General features: G+C 42.6%; 1 protein-coding gene across 6 annotated transcripts in view; it reads left to right on the top strand.

Moving 5' to 3' along the window:
• The window catches only part of SUMF1 (sulfatase modifying factor 1), a 277,240-nt gene that overhangs the window by 115,914 nt on the left and 141,365 nt on the right, over window positions 1–19,961 (top strand). For 5 of the 6 annotated variants that reach the window (XM_074312228.1, XM_074312230.1, XM_074312224.1 and 2 more), the window contains one exon: window positions 2,049–2,132. In XM_074312228.1, the coding sequence (XP_074168329.1) occupies window positions 2,049–2,132 (84 nt within the window). Of the gene's footprint in view, window positions 1–2,048; window positions 2,133–13,637; window positions 13,761–19,961 lie in introns of those variants that run through there. The other variant, XM_074312225.1, reaches the window with a different exon arrangement.

The raw sequence follows: 19,961 nt of genomic DNA, 5'->3' as shown, positions 1-19,961 counted from the left end.
TCACCCTCAAAATACTCCCCCTCACTTCGAACACACTTATTCCATCATTTTTGCCACTTTCTGCAGCAGTTCTGGAAGTCCTCTTTCGTGAGTGTCTTTAGTTGCACTGTCATGGCTGCCTCGATGTCCTGAATCATTTTGACTTTGGGGAAGAGCCAGAAGTCACACAGTGCCAGGTACGGTGAATAGGTGGATGAGGACATATCGTAATGTTTTTATTTGACAGAAATTGCCGTACCAGAAGTGAGGTGTGACATGGAGCCTTTCTGTTATGATCACAAAATATGGTGAATGCTGCTGCCGAGTGCCACCCAATGGAAAGGCAGGGATCTTCAATATGAGAAGTGGCACATCGAACCTTAGTACCAGTGTGTGACAAGTTTCAACTTGTTCGGTCCAGTCAGTTGGGTGTGAGCTACTATAGAAAGAAGATGTGTTTTAAAGTGTGCCGTAAATCCTCCTCCATCATGACAACGCTCCGTGTCACACATCGCTTCTGGTACGGCAATTTCTGTCAAATAACAACATTACAGTGTGTCTTCATCCACCTTATTCATTGGATCTGGCACTGTGAGACTTCTGGCTCTGCCCCAAAGTCAAAATGATTCAGGACATCGAGGCAGCAATGACAGCGCAACTAAAGACACTCACGAAAGAGGACTTCCAGAACTACTTCAGAAAGTGGCAAGAACCGTGGGATACGTGTGTTTGAAGCAAAGGGGAGTATATTGAGGGGGATTAATGGCAATGTGTCTTTTACTATAACAAATTTTTTAAAATTTAAGCATTCAATGTACTATTTGATCACACCTTATACCAGCTAATTTTAAATGTGGCACTTTAAAAAAAATTGCTTATTGTTTGCATGTATCTATTAAACATTCTTTAACTATGACTCATGCATGAACTAAATTAAAAGTATAATTCTGCATTTAAGGCTTCAAAATTTGGAATGCTATAGTTCCAATACATTGTATTGTATACTTTGATAAGTGCATGTTACTAATAATGGACTAGTTAAGCAGTCAGATTTCTGAAATATTATCCTGTAATTCTTTCTTTCTTTAAAAGAAAAAAAATCATATTTTACTGCTTAGAAATAAACTGAGAAGATTTGAAATATTTTTGTCTATGAAATACTATATTTTGGGGGGTAGTTAAGAAAGCTTGGGACAGCGAACAAATATCATTGTTAGAATTTAAGTAATATCATATGTGAAAAAGTGTTTTAAGCTATAAAGTGTTATTTATATGGGAGGAATCATAATCATTATTGCCAAAAATAATTGACAAATCACACTTGAAAGCCACTGTTAGAAATAACTATGGGAATTTTTAAAGGAGCAGAAATGGGGCCCATAAGTTTGTGATCTTTGGGCTAAAGGTTGGCTAGATTATTTTTCAGGACCAGCCTTGAGATGCTCTGAAATCACAAGCAAGAATTCAAACGTAACAACAAAAAAAGTCCATACAACCAGGGTGTTCACTGCTCTTGCCAAATGGAGAGGCCTGGTTGTGTCCTCAGTATTAACTGGTGAAAGTTGGGGTCAGACGTGTTAAATGTGGCTGTTGCAGTGATGTCTGATTTTGGTTAAGTATCACTTTTGTGTCTGAGAGAATCGGGGCTCTGCTTCCCTGACATACATTTGCAATGAGCCCACTTTCCCATGTACTTTGTAACAGTATCCATTTTATCACCCAATTAATCAAGCTCGATGGACAGCCAAGTGGGGTGTGATTTCTCTCCCAAGAAAAGAACTTGAAAGGTCTTTGAAGGGCAGCTGAGTTAGATGCTTGCCCATCATAGCTATGGAAAAATAAAACGTGTGCCTTTCCCTGCTCATTTTCCTTTGTGAAAAAGTGTTCTGATGCTGCATATTGCAAAACACATTCATGGCTGACAAAACGATCATCACCCAAGCCCCCTTTCCCCGTTAGTTAGTGGGTGATGCTGACAGGGAGGGGACGGCACCATTTTGAAGCGGCAGAAGACCAGCGCTGAGGCCTGTGGTCGGATCCTTGTGACCAGTCTCCCTGCTCTTTCCCAGGCTTCCCATGAGCTCCGGCCCAGAGGAATGGACGCGGCTGCACGAACCACCAGGGAAGTGGCTCTGCACAGGTGCTGGCTCAGCGTAAGTAACTGGGTGTGTCCTGCTGTCTTCTGGGTGAGAGCTTTATTTTTAACTCCACTCCTTATTGCAGATGACTGCTAAAGTCAGAGCCCAGTGAGGACAGCTCAGTGTTTCATTCTTAGACCTTTTAAACAATTTTTATTTGGTAGGGTTCATAACTTTTCCTTTTCTCTTTTGCCACTGCTGTGTTTCCCCAAAAGTAAGACCTAGCCGGACAATCAGCTCTAATGCACCTTTTGGAGCAAAAATTCATATAAGACCCAGTCTTATTTTACTAAAGACTGGGTCTTATATAATATAACATAATATAATATAATATAATAGTATAGTATAGTATAGTATAGTACAGTATATAATATAATACCGGTCTTATATTAATTTTTGCTCCAAAAGACGCATTAGAGCTGATTGTCCGGGTAGGTCTTAGTTTTGGGAAAACACAGTAGAAGGCAATAAAATGATAGACTTCTCTGGAAAAGGTTATGTACATAATACTAAAGATTTGCCCTATGTTTTCCTGTCTGTAGATTTTGGAGGAACAACTCTTCTTTTCTTTGGGTCTTCTATCCCTCAATGATATAATGAATAAAATAAAATACGAAATTCAGTTGTGATCTTCAGGGTAGAAAAGAGGTTATAAATATGTAGAAAATGACGCAGCCTCACCCACTAAGAGCCCATAACTATGATAAGAGAAGGCAGAGTGAAATAAGGGTCAGAGAGGAGCATTCATAATATGCTTTGAGAGGACTTAATAAGGGGGCCAGGGACTGCTCCCTGGAAAATGTGGAGATTGAGGGGGGGCTTTGAAGATGACAAGGGTTTTGTAGACAAGGACGAGCTGAGGGTGGTTCCCAGTCAGTGAGCCGAGTAGATGAAGGCGAGCCCTCAGAGGCGTGGCGGGCGGCTGCAGTAGAAGCGGACGGGTGCTGCTGAGTGCCGGGTACAGGTTTGGGTGTGCTCAGCGACAAAACCAGACACACAGATTAGGGCTGGATCCAGGGGGGGTCTTGAATCTCCTAGGCTAAGGAATTTTATGAACCAGATCTCTTCCCAAAGCATTTGGAACCAGGTGAAATATGTTTTCTTTGCTTTAAAAAAATAAATAAAAATCATACACCTTTTTCTCGAATTGTTTTGGAGTCATGCTCTTGGTTTCAGAGCAATACATTTTAGTGAAACCGACATTATTTGGAAGATGAATTCATGAGGTGATTTGTCTTGACTCCATCTTTGGAAGGAGTGACTTTTGAAACGGATCAAATGAGAGAATATATGCGGAGAGGCTTTAAAAAGGATAACTTCTTTACAAATGGGAAATTCTCTTATTCTGAAGGAAACCCTTGACCTTTACCTGATCATATCTACATTTATTTCCAACTTAGCATTGCTTTTCTTTTACCTCATGCCTTCCACCTTCATTTTAAAAATAAAGACAGTCTAATAACATTACAGAAAGTTTGGAAACGGGAAAACATACCCGTGAGTCCCCTCCTGTCACAGAGCTGCTGCCATCACCCTGGCCCTGGGTGAGGGCAAAGCTGGACTTTGGTGGTTTTTGCTGGCCTGGCATTCAGTGGCACTGTGATTGTCCCTGAGGAACAAATGCTCTTGGACCACGTGGTCAGAGCAGCCCTGACCTATTGCTCCGTCTAGAAGGATCCTTGCATGGTCACGTGGATGTCTGCGTCATCCTGCCCATGATGAATGGCATGTGGTCACGTCAGGTCATTCGGAGCCACAGACTCAATTCCGTGATGTTTCGTTTGCCTTTATGTTGGGAAAGAAGCATGCTTTCCCACTGGGATTGCCGAGAAAATAGAATATAAGCCTGAAGCTGTTGGTTGCCATCTTGCTACCACTTGGGTAAGAATGAAGCCAAGTAGGGGAAAGCAGAACCAAAAACTAGAGAGCGTCTGATGACCTCATGCGAGTACCAGCTATGCTGGACGTTGCCGTCATAGTCATGGCTTTTAGTTTTATTATGTCTGCCACAATTTACTTTTTTGCTTTGCCCACTTTGAACTGTGTTTCTGTCACTGACGAGTGAATGCATGTAGAGAAATACTCGAGGTATTAGGGTTTGAACTCAGGGGAAGAAACCTGTCCGTGGGAGCTGAAATGTTGTGGGAAATCGTAATGTGGGAGGTGGCGTTTATAACGAGCTCTGAAGGACGGCTAGGAGTTCTTTGTCTTATTGGGCTCGGCTCCCTCCATCGTCCTCTGCGGTTCTGCCAAGCCGTGTGCTTCTGCCTGCTTGGCCAGGGAAAGGGGACTTCCAGGGACCCTTGTGGCCAGTGCTAGGAAAGGAGCGGTGGCCGCCCCACCTTTCAACTGTCTGCCCGGGATGAGACTGGGCATAGATGTACTTTTGCTTACAGCAGCTCTGAGTGCCCAGAAAGGATTGGATTTGGTCAGTTTGGGTCACTTTGAGAAAAAGAGGCACAGACTATGTTACGTGCTTGCTTTTCTTCCCTTTGTTTTCATCCCAGAACATTTTTCCAGGTGGAATCTGGCTAAAATGAACTTCAAGGACACGCTCAAAGGATAACCTGTAGGCTGTTTCCAGAACCGGAGTGGGGTACTTCTTGTGGACTTTTAGGACCGAGAGCAGAAATGTCTCCCGTGCTTGCCGGCTGTCTGTGTGCGTCAGTGCTCAGATGCCAGCGGCACAGGTAGGGACTGGTAGGGACTGTGGGACGTGTGGGAGAGGTCGGTGTGTGGCACCAAGGCTGTGCTTCTCCTGCACACGGGAAGGGGGAGCAGAAGTGGAAGAGGACAGATTTTGCAGGCAGGCTTGAGATCTTCCGTCCTTCACGCTGCTGGCTCCGGCATCGCTGGTGAGCTGTGATTGCGGTCGTGATCTCGGCAGGCATATCACAGCTTCAGCTACACTGCAGATGGTTGACACCCAAGCCAACAGAAAATGTGCATAATCCGGGGACTACCAGTTTCTTACACATCCTCCAAAGACGGCAGCAAGTGTAATCCAGGCCCAGGCTGTATTAATTTCTGCAAATTCCAAACTGCCTAGACAGGAGAGGACCAAAGGCAGGCATCTAAGTAACAATAAAAAGGTAGACTGATTGTATATTGGGGTGGCTTTGTATTGCTAAACTGAACACATCTCTCTTCCATTCACTTACTTGCCCTCTTATCTTGCTCTGAATCCCAAACCACACATTACTGCTCTGTAAGTCCTAGTGAAGCAGAATGCTTCTCCCTCCCTCCCCACACCTTTTTTGCAGGTTATTCATTTACGAGAAAATCACATAAAGGTGAACAAAAGCTATCTAGGCTGGCTGGTGCAGTGGCAAGGTCACTGGCCTGGGAATGTTGCGATGCATCTTCCTTCTAACTTTGTCTTTACACTTGGGGGACCTTAGTTTCCCAATCTGTAAAAAGTCAAACTAGGATTAGTGTAGCAGTTTGTTATTGTTGCTCTAACAAATGATCATAAACTTAGTAGCTTAAATAATATGAATGTATTATCTTACAGTTCCGTAGGTCAGAAGCCCGGCATGGGTCTCACTGGGCTCCAGTCAAGCTGTCAGCAGGGCTGTGTTTCTTTCTGGAAACCCCAGGGCAGTGTCTTTTTGCTTGCCTTTTCCAGCTCCTAGAGGCCCTTGGCTTGTGGCCCCTTTCTTTCATCTTCAAAGCCAGCCATGGTGGGTCACGATCGTACATCACATCTCTCTGACTTACTCTTTTGCCTCCCTCTTCCATTTTTGAGTCATGCGGTTCGACTGAGCCCACCAGCATGATCCAGGATGATTTTCCCAGCAAGGTCCTTGGCCTTACTCACGTCTGCAGAGTCCCTCTGTCATGGAAGGGAACATATCTCAGGTTCTGCGGGTTGGGGCAAGGACATCTTTGGTGGGGAGCAGGGGAGGCATGGGGTTAGTCTGCTTCCCGTCAGTTCAGTCTCCATCAAGATTAAGTTCTGTTTTGGAAGCTCACTGTCTTCCCAGCGCTGCCCCACAAATCAAGCCTGTGGTCTGACCCAGATTCCACTCCATCTCTGATAACCAGGCTACAACTGGTAACCGACAGGCCAAATGAGGCCCATTGTCTTGCAGGTTGGCCTACATGCTTTAAAAAGGTCTGTGTAATAGAACAATTTTAAATTGGGAGCTGTCACAGAGAGACACACATTTCCAGCTTCTCTTGAAGGAACAACAAAAAGTAGGAAAATTTGATAACCCTAGGGTGTTTTTTTTTTCTTTCCTCATGGCAGCAATTAGTCAGGATTGAGTAATGCCTATCGATTGTCTTCTACAGACAGGATTTTGGTACCTGCATATTTACGCTACCTGCTTGGTCCCTGAGTAAGCGTTTGAATTGCCAAGTTGTTCTATCCTTTCTGTGACTTCACTCCTACTGCCAAATTGATCTTCACCCTGATGACCCAGAAGTACTGCAAGTTCCTGAGTCATTAAATATGATTTATTCATTAATTATTGAGCTAGACAAACAGATTGCTGTATTTTATCTCCTCCCCCCACTGGTTTCAAACACAATACACATACGATGGCATTTGAGAAAGCTTTCCAACTCAGCACGACACCCCCTCCGCTGAAAACTGCAGTTCACAAGGTTATCAGTGCTGTTGGCTTCTTTCTGTTTGTTAAAACAAATAAATAAATACATACATACAAGGAAACTGTTTCTAGGTAGCAAATTGCGGGTTGTTTTTAATAGCGTCCTTTTTTTTGAAAATGTATTTTCCAGCTATTGTAAGTGCAAGTGATACTTTTATAATCTGAAAACATTTAATGGCAGTTATTTATTTCAAAAACATCCTCTTGCCACTAGGCTTTGTGCTACCACTTCTGAGCTCTAGGCAAAGAGAGTTGAATGGAAAATTATTCATTGCTTGGTGTTTTGAGACTTGCAATTCCCTTCTTAGATTTTTCAGAGCCATTTATAACCCACCAGGAAGGTGCTAAGATTTGTTGAAAGAAATAAGCAAAATAAAAATAAAAACCAATCCATAGTTCAAAAAGCCACACATCCCACATCTAAGCCAAGTATTACTTTGTTGAAGGGGCAGAAACGTAAATAATTCACATTTGAGGTTTTCATATTATGGTGAATGGTCGTATTGTCTTGAACAATTACAGCCTTCCTGAAAGCTGTCCTTTTGCCTTACATATTATGTAGAACAAATAGGGTGTTTTTAATCTAAATGAGAAGTGCAGTGGCCGCAAGAGTATAGGAACCATGGAGAGAAAGAAGCCTTGTTAGAGTTGGGCAGGATTCATCCTCAACTTACATCCCTTTTTGACGAGAACACAAGAGATGGAAAGTGAACCCAGAATTGGTTACATAAACTGAGCTATGTTTTAAAAGCTTTTAAACAGTGCCGTTTCCCCCCCTTGTTTTACATTACAACTCACTGGACATAGAAAATTTAGCTGGTTTTTTAAAAAATTGAAAACCCTCATGGAAAAGCACATAATAAAGTCTAACTGGTGAGGCATCACGTTGAAAGTTAGATGATCGGAATCAAATTCTCCCTAATTCTGGCTTCAGAAGAGCCCTGGGCCAGGGGAGAAGTCAGCATTTTAGATAAGAATGCATCACGAACACTTTTGTTCCAGAATGAATGTTTGTGCTTTAAATATAGAGAAACAGAGGTGAATTTCAGATTGTCGACTGAATATTCACCTGCCTGAATATTCACCAAGGTGGGCAATTCACTGTTTTCCTTGCCAGGGGTGGTGGTGGGGGGGTAGTGTTCCTTGCTTTGCTATGACTTCCCATTGTCTCTGGTTAAAGGACAGAGTTTCCTCTTCATTGAAGGGCTTGGCTGGGTGCATGTAGCAGATTGGGGAGAAAGTGGTTTGATGGAAACTGCTTGAGGTTGTAACTTTCAATTCTCCTGGATCTCGTTGTCTCCCTGAGACCGTGGAGTTCATTGTACCTGTAAAAAAGACCGAAAGGCAGGCGGGTAATGAGCTTGGCTGTGTTCGTTCCCCACTCCTGCCACTCAGGGTTTCATTTTTCATATTTGAAAGTTCAGCACTTTCAAAAGGGTGAGTCTATTTAGGGATTATTTTATTTTTGTACTTTGAGATAACAGATAATGTGGGCAGGTTGTACAAAGTTTTTAAACAGCTCAGTGTGTGTCTGTGTGTCTGTTTGAAGAGGAATCCAAAACCTCCTGCAGAACTATTATCTGCTACTTTGTTGTTGACTTTTCAGCGGATTTGCTTATCCCAGAAATGGCACTTCTGTAGCCCAAGGAAAAGAAAAGGAGAGAGTTCAAACGTCTAATTCTATTTCCATGTTGTAGATACCGTATATTTATAGATGAGGAGCTTTCTCAGAAATGTACAATTTTTTCCCAGCTAAAACAGCCCAAATGAGCCATTTCTGTATTTAATTATGTCAGTGGTATGAGGACACTAGGATGGAAACGACCACTGACTGCATTATGTTTGGTTAGGGGTTCAGCGGAGTGTGCGGTTCACGGCTGACTGAACGTCCCTTGATATTTGGTTTGTAAATGTCAGACACTGAAGGCGCTCCGCTCCTGGAGAACGGGACGCTGCCTTTCCCTGCTGACCTTGCATGCCAGTCCCGTAGGGAGATGCCTCCTGAATTAGGGGCAGGAGACCCCTCTGCCATGCAGGCCACGTGGCCCCAGGCACACCAGCCGATGCCACTCAGTGAGAAGGTAGGCCAGGTCACGGGTGCTTGTGCATTGAGCTGCCCTGGTCCCTGCTGCTCTCAGTTGTCTCCTGAGCCCTCAGTCAGACCTCGTGGAATCCACTGATCCTCTCAGCACGTGTGCAGGTTCGAAGTGGGACTGCCTGGCTTTGCTCCATGCCCCATGTTGAAGGAAACACGTCTGGGAACGTGTTTCTGCTCTCACAGGCCCTCTCCCTGCCATGCCTGTCTCCTTCTGTCTAGCGTCGTTCTCCACTTTGGTGGGTGTCCTCTAAAGACTGCATCCTGCTGGGTTCCCAGGTAGACGCAGGGAAAGGTCCCTTCCACTCCCCTAAGTGGAGCTGAGGGGACGGTATTTCTAGTGCCCATTCTCCCATCCCAGGAATGAAACCCTAGGGGTGTGTGTGTGTGTGTGTGTGTGTGTGTGTGTGTGTGTGGCGGGGGTGGGGCTGGTGGTGGCAGGGTGGGCAGCAGCCCTCACTTCCCGTTCACTCTCTTCTCTTTTTCTCTCCCGGCTCCTGAATTCGGCCGAGCAGTGGCTTTGAGCACTTTCCTCTGCAGTGGGAAATGGCTCTTGCCTATATCCTCTGTCTTTCCTGCTCTGCTGCACACAGGAAAAGACAAATGCCTCGAGTTATTCAATCTCCGGTTTTTAATACACAGGGAGGCTTGTGGAATTTAGAAAACCTTATTTTATTCCTCGTAAGTACATGGCTTTGGCAATTGATACTGATTGCTTTCATAGATAGTACACTGTTTAGGACTTTAAAAAGTCAAGGTCGGGCAGTGACTTCTTGGTTTTCTGCCCTCCAGCAGTGGGAGCGTCAGCCTCAATGGCTAGAGGGTGGGGGGGGCAACAAGGCTTGTGCAGGATAAAAATGTGTCAGACAATACTCAAAATATTGTCCCATCAAACCAACACCAGTAATGCCAAAAGCCATAATGCTGCCACCACAGCTTTACATTTGTGTGTCAATTTATATCTTACACACCATTTATATGTCACACATCAGTTTTTTCCTGATGAAACACTTAATTCCTTCCACAATTTTGCAAGGTAGCCTTTTCTATTCCCATGTTGCGTGAGAGGATTAAGATGCAGAGAGATCAAGGGGACATCCCAAGGTCACCTATATCACGAGTGCAATTCCAGACTGGAACTGAGGCATTGTGATTCCAAGTACTCTTTGCACGTCCTGGAAGTCTGGGCTTCTGGGTCCGTAGGTCTTGTGGCTGCTTGTCCGGGCCGTTCTTCAGTGTGGTGCTCTTCTCGGCCTGTGGCTGCTCTTCTTGCAGCTCTCAGCTGACTCCCTCTGTGCCTGTTGAAACTCACTCCTCTGAGTTTAGTCTGTGTGTCAGCTGCTTGCTCCAACTCATGTCTTGTGTAGTTTCGGCTCAGTGAGCATTCCTGATCTCCAACTGGGCTCCTCCTCGGCCTGTTTACTGTGGATTATCATCAGGTCTCCTGAGTGATTAATGTACTGACTTGTGAACATTGCCACTTTCCAAACTCCTGCATCCTAGTTTTTGAACCTAATATTGAATTAATAGCTTTATATAGAAATCTTTATTGGTATTTTGGGGCCTGTTGATTTCAGTCTAGCTCAGCGTTGAATTAATGGTTTTTGTTGTTCTTGGAAATATCTGGGACATATTATAAGCTCTGAGTTGACTGAGCCAAGTGTGGAAATTGCAGAACACATGTTCTTAAGTATGGTACAAGATGTGATCAGACAATATGGTGCATGTTTAAATTAAAAAAAAAAAGTTACAGTAAAAGACACATTGCCATTAATCTCCCGCAAAACACTCTCCCTTGCTTTGAACGCACTTATCCCACTGTTATTGCCACTTTCCGAAGCAGTTCTGGAAGTCCTCTTTTATGAGTGTCTTTACTTGCAGTGTCATGGCTGCCTTGATGTCCTGAATCATTTTGACTTTGGGGAAGAGCCAGAAGTCACATGGTGCCAGATCTGGTGAATAAAGTGGATGAGGACACACCATGACGTTTTCTTTTGACAGAAATTGTCATATACCAGAAGCTATGTGTGACATGGAGTATTTCCATTGTGATCACAAAATACGATGAATGCTGCTGCCAAGTGCCATCCAATGGAAAGGCAGGGATCTTCAATACAGGAAGCAGTATGTGGAACCTTAGTAACAGTGTGTGACAACTTTTAACTTGTTCAGTGCAATCAGTTGGGTGTGAGCTACGTTTGAGAGAAGGTGTGTTTTAAAGTGTACTGTAAATTATCCTCCATCATGACAACTCTCTGTGTCATACATCGCTTCTGGTACGGCAATTTCTGTCAAATAAAAACATTATGGTGTGTCCTCATTCACCTTATTAACTGGATCTGGCACCATGCGACTTCTGGCTCTTCCCCAAAGTCAAAATGACTCAGGACATCGAGGCAGCCACAACAGCACAACTAAAGACACTCACGAAAGAGGACTTTCAGAACTGTTTCAAAAAGTGGGAAGAACAATGGGATAAGGGTATTCGAAGTGAGGGGGAGTATTTTGAAGGTGATTAATGGCAACGTGTCTTTTACTGTAATGATTTTTTTAAAAATTTAAACATTCACCATAGTGTCTGATCATACCTTGTATCTTTTATGCAATGGAAGTTGCACAGTGAATTAATTAGCTGGTCTTGACTCTGGTCCCACCTCTGCTGCTGACTGACTGTTTCACCATCTGGGCAATGGGCAGTGCAGAGTTTGGCAGAGTATGTGCCTCCTTTGTCATGCAATGTCATTGTTTTCACTGTTTGCAACCAAGTAGCAGGATGGATGTAAATATTTAAAACACAAGGTCAGCTCACAGATCTTGAAATCATTTGCACATGATATATGCTCCATAGTTGCTAGGGACTCATTAACTCTGAAAAAAATTGGTTGAACTCAACTGAAAACAAATTACATGTTGGGAAAATATAGAATTTAAAAAAAATCAGTGGATCCATAACCTACAGAATTTGTGCTGTACTTCCTCAGGTCATTGTTGTATTTGCCCTGATTCTGTGTCTCAGGGAAATGTGGAAATGTCAAGATTGGTGGGGGCCACTTGTTTGAAGCTGGAAACTTGACCACGTCTCTAGGTGGCTTGTGAAATATCTTCAGTTAAAAGACATCCGGAATAGAGTAAAACAAACAGCTCAGATGACAGTGGCAACTAAAAAGGAGTGATGAGTGACTCCGGGAGCTTCCAATGAGTGTCTGTATCACAGGGTCCTATACCAAGGCTGGCTTTTGTACAAACTGTGGTCAAAGACCTGAACATGTAATTACATCAGTGGACAAGGTAACAGCAAGTTATGGGGTCTGGAGGAAGCATTTTAACAGGTTCTCTATCACAGAAACAGACAGATAGATTCAAATAACACAAGTCGGCAACTGGTCCCCACTATGTGCCAGAATAGAGGAGGGCTTAGTAATTACCAAAAATTTGAGTAGGTTTAGTAAATTAGTTATCAAAATTATTTAACTTTTATAAGGGTTAGGGACTTGAAATTGATTGTGACTGAGAGAGGTACACTGTAACTTGAGGTAGTTAAAATAATTTAAAATATTTTGATTCTTTGGGCTGCTGTGTTTTGCCTTTTCCTTTAGACTCTCAACACCTTTTTGCTTTTATGTTTCATCTTTTAATGTGAGGGACAGTGGTCCTTTGTTACATACCACACTGCTGTGTGCGTGGTGGGCACTCAGGAACTATTTGTTAAATTGAATGAATGATTGAATCAATTAATAAGTACAAGGCAAATACAGGGATTATATTATTGTCCTGCCTCATAATTTTATGTTTGCTATGGTTGCTTGTTGACTGGCCAGGCTTAAGGCAAAAATTGATTGACGTCATGGAGCTTTCAGAGCTGACTTTAATATTTGGAGTTTCAGAATGGCAGTCTGCAGAGAATGGGATGTGTTTCCTATTAAAAATATAGGTGGGTAGCCACCTACCCACGTTTACAATTAATCTTTCATTTTTTAATTTTTTTTAAGCTCTGCATCTTCTATGTGTCTTTGAAACCTTCTGCTCCCAGCAGGGCCAGTTTAGACACTGCCATCACTCACCTGCAGTTGTCTGTGAGTTATGCCTATCTGCCATTTATATAAAAATGGGAGCGGTTTACTTAGGATTTTTAAAAAGCAGCAGGGATTTGGGGTTGGTACAATCCAGCTGTTTCTTTTGCCTGTCATTTGAATCAGAGGTGTGATTTTGGTAGAAAAGACCCCTAGAGCCAATTAGCTGCTTTGAGCATTGAATCCATTTTGGTAAAAAGGAGAGTTGCAGACCAATGAATCTTTTCAATTATTCCCCAGATGACACACTGTTCAACTAGTGACCAGATTATTTTAAGCAAAGGGCGCTCATTTGTAAGACTAAGAATAGTATTTCATCATGACAGCATGTGTAGAGAGGAAAGAAGCATCACATAAAATCAGGGGAGGGAATAACAAGGCGTGTAGAAAAGGCCTCCGTGGCTTTGGAATGTACCCGGGGATCAGAAATCGGCAGAACGACCTTGGGGCGAAAGGTACTAGGTGCCGGTAGATAGAAGGGGGAAGGTACAGGGAGGATCCACGTTCTTTCACTGGTGTTCCCCCATTTCAACCCCACCAGCTTTGAGAAGTGGCGATTATTAGCCCTGTTCATTCTGTGTACAGAGGAAGCTGACGTGCACGGAGGGTGAGGAACTGACCTAATTCGAGCTGTTGGTAATAGCGTCAGGATTTGAACTCGGGGGATTCTTCACCCCACCTCTCATCTGCAGCATCTCACACAATGAGTGTCTCCCAGTCCATGCTCTCCTCTTTGCAGGGCCTGCCTGACTCCTCTGGCGTCTCGAGGTCGGATTTCCTCAGAAGGCTGAACTCTCCAGTTAAACAAGAAGTGTGTGCCTTGCCATGGCTGCCAGTGTCCCCCTAACCCTGAGCCTGGGGTGCATGACAGGGCTGATGTCATGGTCATCGCCGCTCATTCCTCCTGTTACTTTATTCATTTCCTGCTGCCGTCCTGTACTCTGCACTCTCGAGGTTTGGTTTCTGGCTCCTGTTCCGGCCTTTTGGAGCCTGCATGCTGGCTTTTGTTACTGTCGGTGTCTGCTCACTGCTGTGTTTTCTGTCCTAACAAGTTCTTGCTCCTCATCCCCTGCGCCCTCACTATGTGTTGATACCACTCACACTTCTCACCTTGCTGACCCTCTGCCTCTATGCTGGAGGCCCACTTCGCTTTCCCTCCCCGACGCCCCCGGACACCAGACCTTTCCTGACATGATGTGTAGGATGGATACTACTCCCAGGCCTGTTACCCTCCCGCAAGTACACCCAGATTTGGATAAAAAAGTAAATAAGCAAATAGTACCATCAACTTGTATTCCTTTGGCTTGGTATTCATTAAGGTATTTTGCTGGTATGGTGGTAACACAATTTATGAATTTAATAATCTCAAAATTTTAATTTACATAGGAAAATAAATTAATGCGACTACTCTGATTTTTGTCTTCACTTGAAGAGGAGTTATGCTCTATTAGGTAACAAAGCAAGCAAGTATATACGATCTAAGAATACATATCAAATGCTTAATTTTGCTGTGATAATTGTATGGCTTATAATTTCAAGATTTTAAAGGTTACCGTGACTAGCATTACTACAAAGTTCACTCACACTATCTCATGGTTTTTGACCTAGAAATTGTAATTGTTCTACCACAATTAGCAGAAATGTTCTCGGCATCATTTTTATTCATGCACTAGGTAAACGTGCACGTACCATCCATGCTTTCTTAATTTGTGCTTGTATTATTATTAAATATTTATGCCTATGTGAGAAAAAATAAAATAAAAAATAAAACTGATAGATAGCATTTGGTGCAATACTTTCAAAAATGGTTTCAACTACTAATTATATATTAGTGATGAGAGAACAGTGAAGTTTTTAGCACAAACGAGATAGTCTGTGGATTCTGTGCACTTATGTCCCATGTTATAACAGCTTCTTTCTCTTTCATTTAAAAAATCGTTTCAGAACGGACATGAGTGAGAGTGACATTATTACAGGGACAGCCCCAAAGGTTGGTCACCCACTGACTTCAGCATGTTTGGTACTTGTGCTATTATTAGAGTCCAATTACTTTTGACACCTCACTGTTGATTGACTCATTAGTATATGTCTCAATACTGTGGGTAAGGACTCCATTATAGATGTTGATGCGTAAACTCAAAGTTCTTGCCAGAATTGTGCAGACTTTGGCCCTTGTCTCCTTTAATCTGTCTCTTCCTTTTCATCAACCGAAACCTGTTTGTATACCTGTTGGAAAAGGAGGAGGAAAATGCAGCCAAAAGCTCATAACATGTTATTAATTCCTCCCAGGCAGTATAGAGTAGGTCAGGATTCATCAGAAGTTTCTTGTTTTTGGTCATCAATGTTGTCTTGTAAAAATATGGTCACGGACATACGAGGTCTGACAATTAAGTCCGCGAACTTGCCACCGTGCGCTTATATGGGCAGCACTGTACAAGCAGCTCAGTAGGTTTCATAACCTTGGTCCATCAGTGTCTCACAGCTGTGTGTGTGTCAACGTGTGGTGGTGTCTTGCTGAGTGGCGTTCATTATTGTTGTGTGTTTTTGTGTGCTGTCGCAAGAATGTCAGAGTTTGAATTAGAGCCACGAACAAACAATGAATGTCTTGTTAAACTTGGCAAGAGTGGAAGTGAAATCAGGGACATGTTAGTTCAAGTTTATGGAGACAAAGCCATGAAGAAAATGGTAGTGCATGAATGGATTAAACATTTTTCTGAGGGGAGAGAACGCGTCACTGATGAAGAAAGGTCAAGGCAGCCAGTAACAAGCAGAACTGACAAAACATTGCAAAAATCCATCGAATTGTGCATTAAAATCATTGGCCGACAGTGAGAAGCATAGCAGACCAAGTAAACCTCGATAGAGAAGCAGGAAAATCTTAACTGAAAATCTTGGCATAAGAAAGGTGTGCGTAGGGGATCAAATATATGGTGATGGAAGGAGAACTGACTCTGGGTAGTGAACATACAATGGGATTTATAGATGATGTAATACAGAATTGTACACCTGAAATTTATGTAACTGTACTAACAATTGCCACGCCAGTAAACTTTAATTAAAAAAAAAAGAAAGAAAGGCGTGTGCACAAATGGTCCTGAAGGAGCTCTTGCATCACGACAATGCACCAGTTCACACAGCACTGTCTGTGAGGGAGTTTTTAGCCAGTAAACAAATAACTGTATTGGAACACCCTCCCTACTCACCTGATCTGGCCCCCAGTGACTTCTTTCTTTACCTGAAGATGAAGGAAATATGGAAAGGAAGACATTTTGATGACATTCAGGACATCAAGAGTAATACAATGACAGCTCTTATGGCCATTCCAGAAAAAGAGTTCCAAAATTGCTTTGAAGGGTGGACTAGGATCCATGTGGGTACCTAGCTTCCCAAGGGGAGGACTTTGAAGTTGACCGTACTGAGATTCAGCAGTGAGGTATGTAGCACTTTTTCTAGGATGAGTTAGCAAACTTGATTGTCGGACCTTGTACAGTGGTCTTTTGAAGTTAGAACTTTAATGGAAAGATTTTAACTATAGGACCCTGTATGTAGCTCTGTGTAAAAATACCTGTACATGAATCTCATATACAGTGACCTGGCGTCCTGATACATTATGGTCAGAACACTTTTTCAAAGTACGAAATGGATCACGTCACTTCTCTACTCAGTAGCTTTCAATGGCTCTCATTGCACTCAGAATAAAGGCAGAAATCCTTAATATAGTTCCCTTTTTACACTCATCTTATACTTCATTCGTTTCCACTCTCTGTGCTCCGGATATATGGTCCTCTTTTCAGTTTTTTGAATGTCATTGTTTTGTGCCATGGGACCTTTACTAATGCTGATTCCTCCACTTGATCCTTTAATTCTTCTCTCCCCACCTAGTCATCTCTCAAATATCAGCTCAGGAAAGTCTCACAGGAACTCCTTGATCCACATTAGCCCCTCCAACTAACTATTCTTTCCTTCTATTGTCATCACAATTTTTACTTTACATTTGTGTATGATTCTGTGATTAATATTTGTTTTCCCCTCATGGCATGAGCTCCAAGCAGGAAGGACTTTGGTTTTTGTTCCTTATTGTTTGTTTCCAGTGCCTGGGACGTAATCTGCTCTCAACGAAAAATCAATGAACAGATCAAGCAATGCAGCGTAAAAGTGGCGGGTGGTGCATTTGCGAGCTTGTTTGGTAGTTCCAGCTTGGAAGCACAGCTACATGTAACTTCAGCTAAAGAATGGCCCTTGTCTACCTGAGAAGGTCATCTGCCTTTTGGACCCAGATTCAGTTGTACGTACATGGAGTCACCAGGGAGGGGGCGATTACTTGCCATGGCAGCCAGATCAGCCATCAGTTGCTCTTTCAACCAGGGAATCAATTTTTGATCTTCTGAGTTGCTTTTGGAGACCAACAATTCATTGTTGATAGGCTGGGATTTATTTTATTATCAAATACATTCTGTTTTTTGAGTGCTTCTTAGCTCTCATGGATATGATCTCATTGATTCTGCGGTGATTCTATGATAGAGACAGAGGTGTATCATTCACCAGGGAGACAACTGTCCCATACTGGTTACATGACTTACCCAAGTCATGCCCTAGAGAAGCAGCTGAGCTGGGACTTACACTTGGCCCTTCAGACATCAATCCAGCCTTATTTCACCAATCCCAAACTTATTTTTCTCTAAGTGGACTTATTATTTGGGAACAAGGGGTCATGAAATTTCATTTGGTATCCCCTTGTCCCACAGTGAAGATAAATGAAAGACATCAGGATAGTCTGGAGGGGGTTTATGTCACAAGGTTTTGGAAGTTGAAGATTCTTTGCTGTCTCTCTGTTGAGATACTGTGTCACACAGAGATATTTGAATAGCTCTTTTCTGGTTTCTGACTATAATTCTCTCCTTATCTTCCCTAACCCCCAAATCTCCCTTTAAATTATTAAATTTTCTCTTTAATAAACCAAACTCTACTAATTACTTTTCTCTGATTTCTGCTGTGGAGTTTTGTGTGTGTTTTGGTTCCTTATATCTACTTCGTGATAACAATGTGAAGGGGCATCACATCTTTATTTTGGTCTAGTGTCCTGAAAAATATGTTATTTCTCACTGTAAATCTTATTTTGAGTTTTTATGAAAATCTTAATTCTTTTCTGATTATAAAACCAATACACATCATGTAAAAGGCATAAAGAATAAAATATAGATAACCCACCTTTCATATTCTAATGATAACATTTGGTACAATTCCTTCCAGGAAAGTAAAAATTATTTTAAAATATTACTTTAAATAGCTTTATAACATTCCATCATCTGAGTATAATATACTTTATCTAACCATTCTTGTGATTTTCTGATACCTAGCTTGTTTCCAGTATTTCACTATCATAAATAGTGTGGGATGAACATTTTTGTCCAAATCTCTGGTTATTTTCTTACAATAATTGCTTAGAAGTTGAATCATCAGGTTCATGGGTAATATTGAAATAAAAATCATCCTTTTAAAAGTAAAGCATAAAATTGGAAATAAAAATGAGCATGTGAAAAGATGCTCAACATAATATGTCATTAGGGAATTACAAATTAAAACAATGAGATGCCACTACACCCCTATTATGGATGGCAAAAATCCCAACCACTGACAACACCAAATGCTGGTGAGGACGTGGAGTAACTAGAACTCTCACTCATTGCTGGTGGGGATGCAGAATGGTGCAGCCACTTTGTAAGTCCTTTTGGCAGTTTCTTACAAAACTAGACATACTTTTACTGTATGACCCAGCCGTTGAGCTCCTTGGTGTTTACCTAAAGGAGTCGAAAACTTAAATCCACACAAAAATCTGCACATGGATATTTATAGTAGCTTTAATCGTAATTGCTAAAACTTGGAAGCAAACAAGATGCCGTTCAGTATGTGAATCAATAAACAAATTGAGGTCCATCCATCCAGACCGTGGACTGTTATTCAGCACTAAAAATAAATGAGCTGTCGAACCATGAAAATACAGGGAGGAACCTAACTGAGGGAAAGAAGCTTATTGGAAAAGGCCTCATACTGTTTGATTCCAACTACTGTCTGACATTCTGGAAAAGGTAAACCCATGGAGACAGTCAAAAGATCAGTGGTTGCCAGGGGGTGGGGTGGGGGATGGACAACTAGGAGAGGACTTTAGGGCGTGAAACTACCCCACGTGATACCACAGTGGTGGATGCCTGTCCACATACATCTGTCCAAAGCCATAAACGAGAGGGACCCCTCATGCAAACTATGGACTTTGGGTGATAACGACATCTCAGTGTTGGTTCACTGACTGTTACAAACGTACCCCCTGGTGCAGGGTGCTGTGTGTGCGTGGGGTGGGGGCGGGGGGATATGGAGCTCTTTGTACTTTCCACCCAATTTTGCTGTGAACTCCAAACTGCTCTAGAAAATAGTCTATTAAAAACAAACAAACAAACAAAAAACAAGCTCTCCCTTCCCCCTTTTCTACAGGATCACTCAGGAAAAAATTCGTCTTTGGCCAGTTCTCATTTCTCTTTTTAGTTTTTCTGGTAGTTGAATGATAATTGTATCTCTAGTCCTTGAATTCTCAGCTTTGGGAGGTTTCTATCAATGTTGTGCTAAGAAAGATGAGGCATTCACCTCACATTTATTACCCCCCACCAAGTGTGCTGGCTATGTGGTTTCTCTATTAGTTTCCTTGGTAGATTTTAAACTAAATTTTGGTATCTTAATTTTAATGTGTCATACACCTTGAGTGTGGTGTGCTTGTCTTTCTTTGCTCGCCAGGATTTCACCATTGTCATGGAAACCACCTCAGGGATGCATAGGCCTGGTGGTGGGGGGGGAGGGATGCAGTAATTTAGGGCAGCCTGGAGGGAAGGAAGGGAGGGAGTCGGCACTCTCACCCTCTAGCAATGTTCATTCAAAAAGATGGGAGATACTTACACATAAAAAAATCAGCAGACAACCTCCTTGCCTCTTGTCTCAAACTTTCACTGCCATGAGACACGTGAGCACCTGAGGTCCTTCCAGAAGGGCCGGCATACCCCGTCAGTGCACAGTGGTC

The sequence above is a fragment of the Rhinolophus sinicus genome, linkage group LG10, assembly GCF_036562045.2.
Source record: "Rhinolophus sinicus isolate RSC01 linkage group LG10, ASM3656204v1, whole genome shotgun sequence".
NCBI lineage: Eukaryota > Metazoa > Chordata > Mammalia > Chiroptera > Rhinolophidae > Rhinolophus > Rhinolophus sinicus.
Note: the sequence above shows the minus strand (reverse complement) of the source record. Positions and strands in the feature narration are given on the sequence as shown.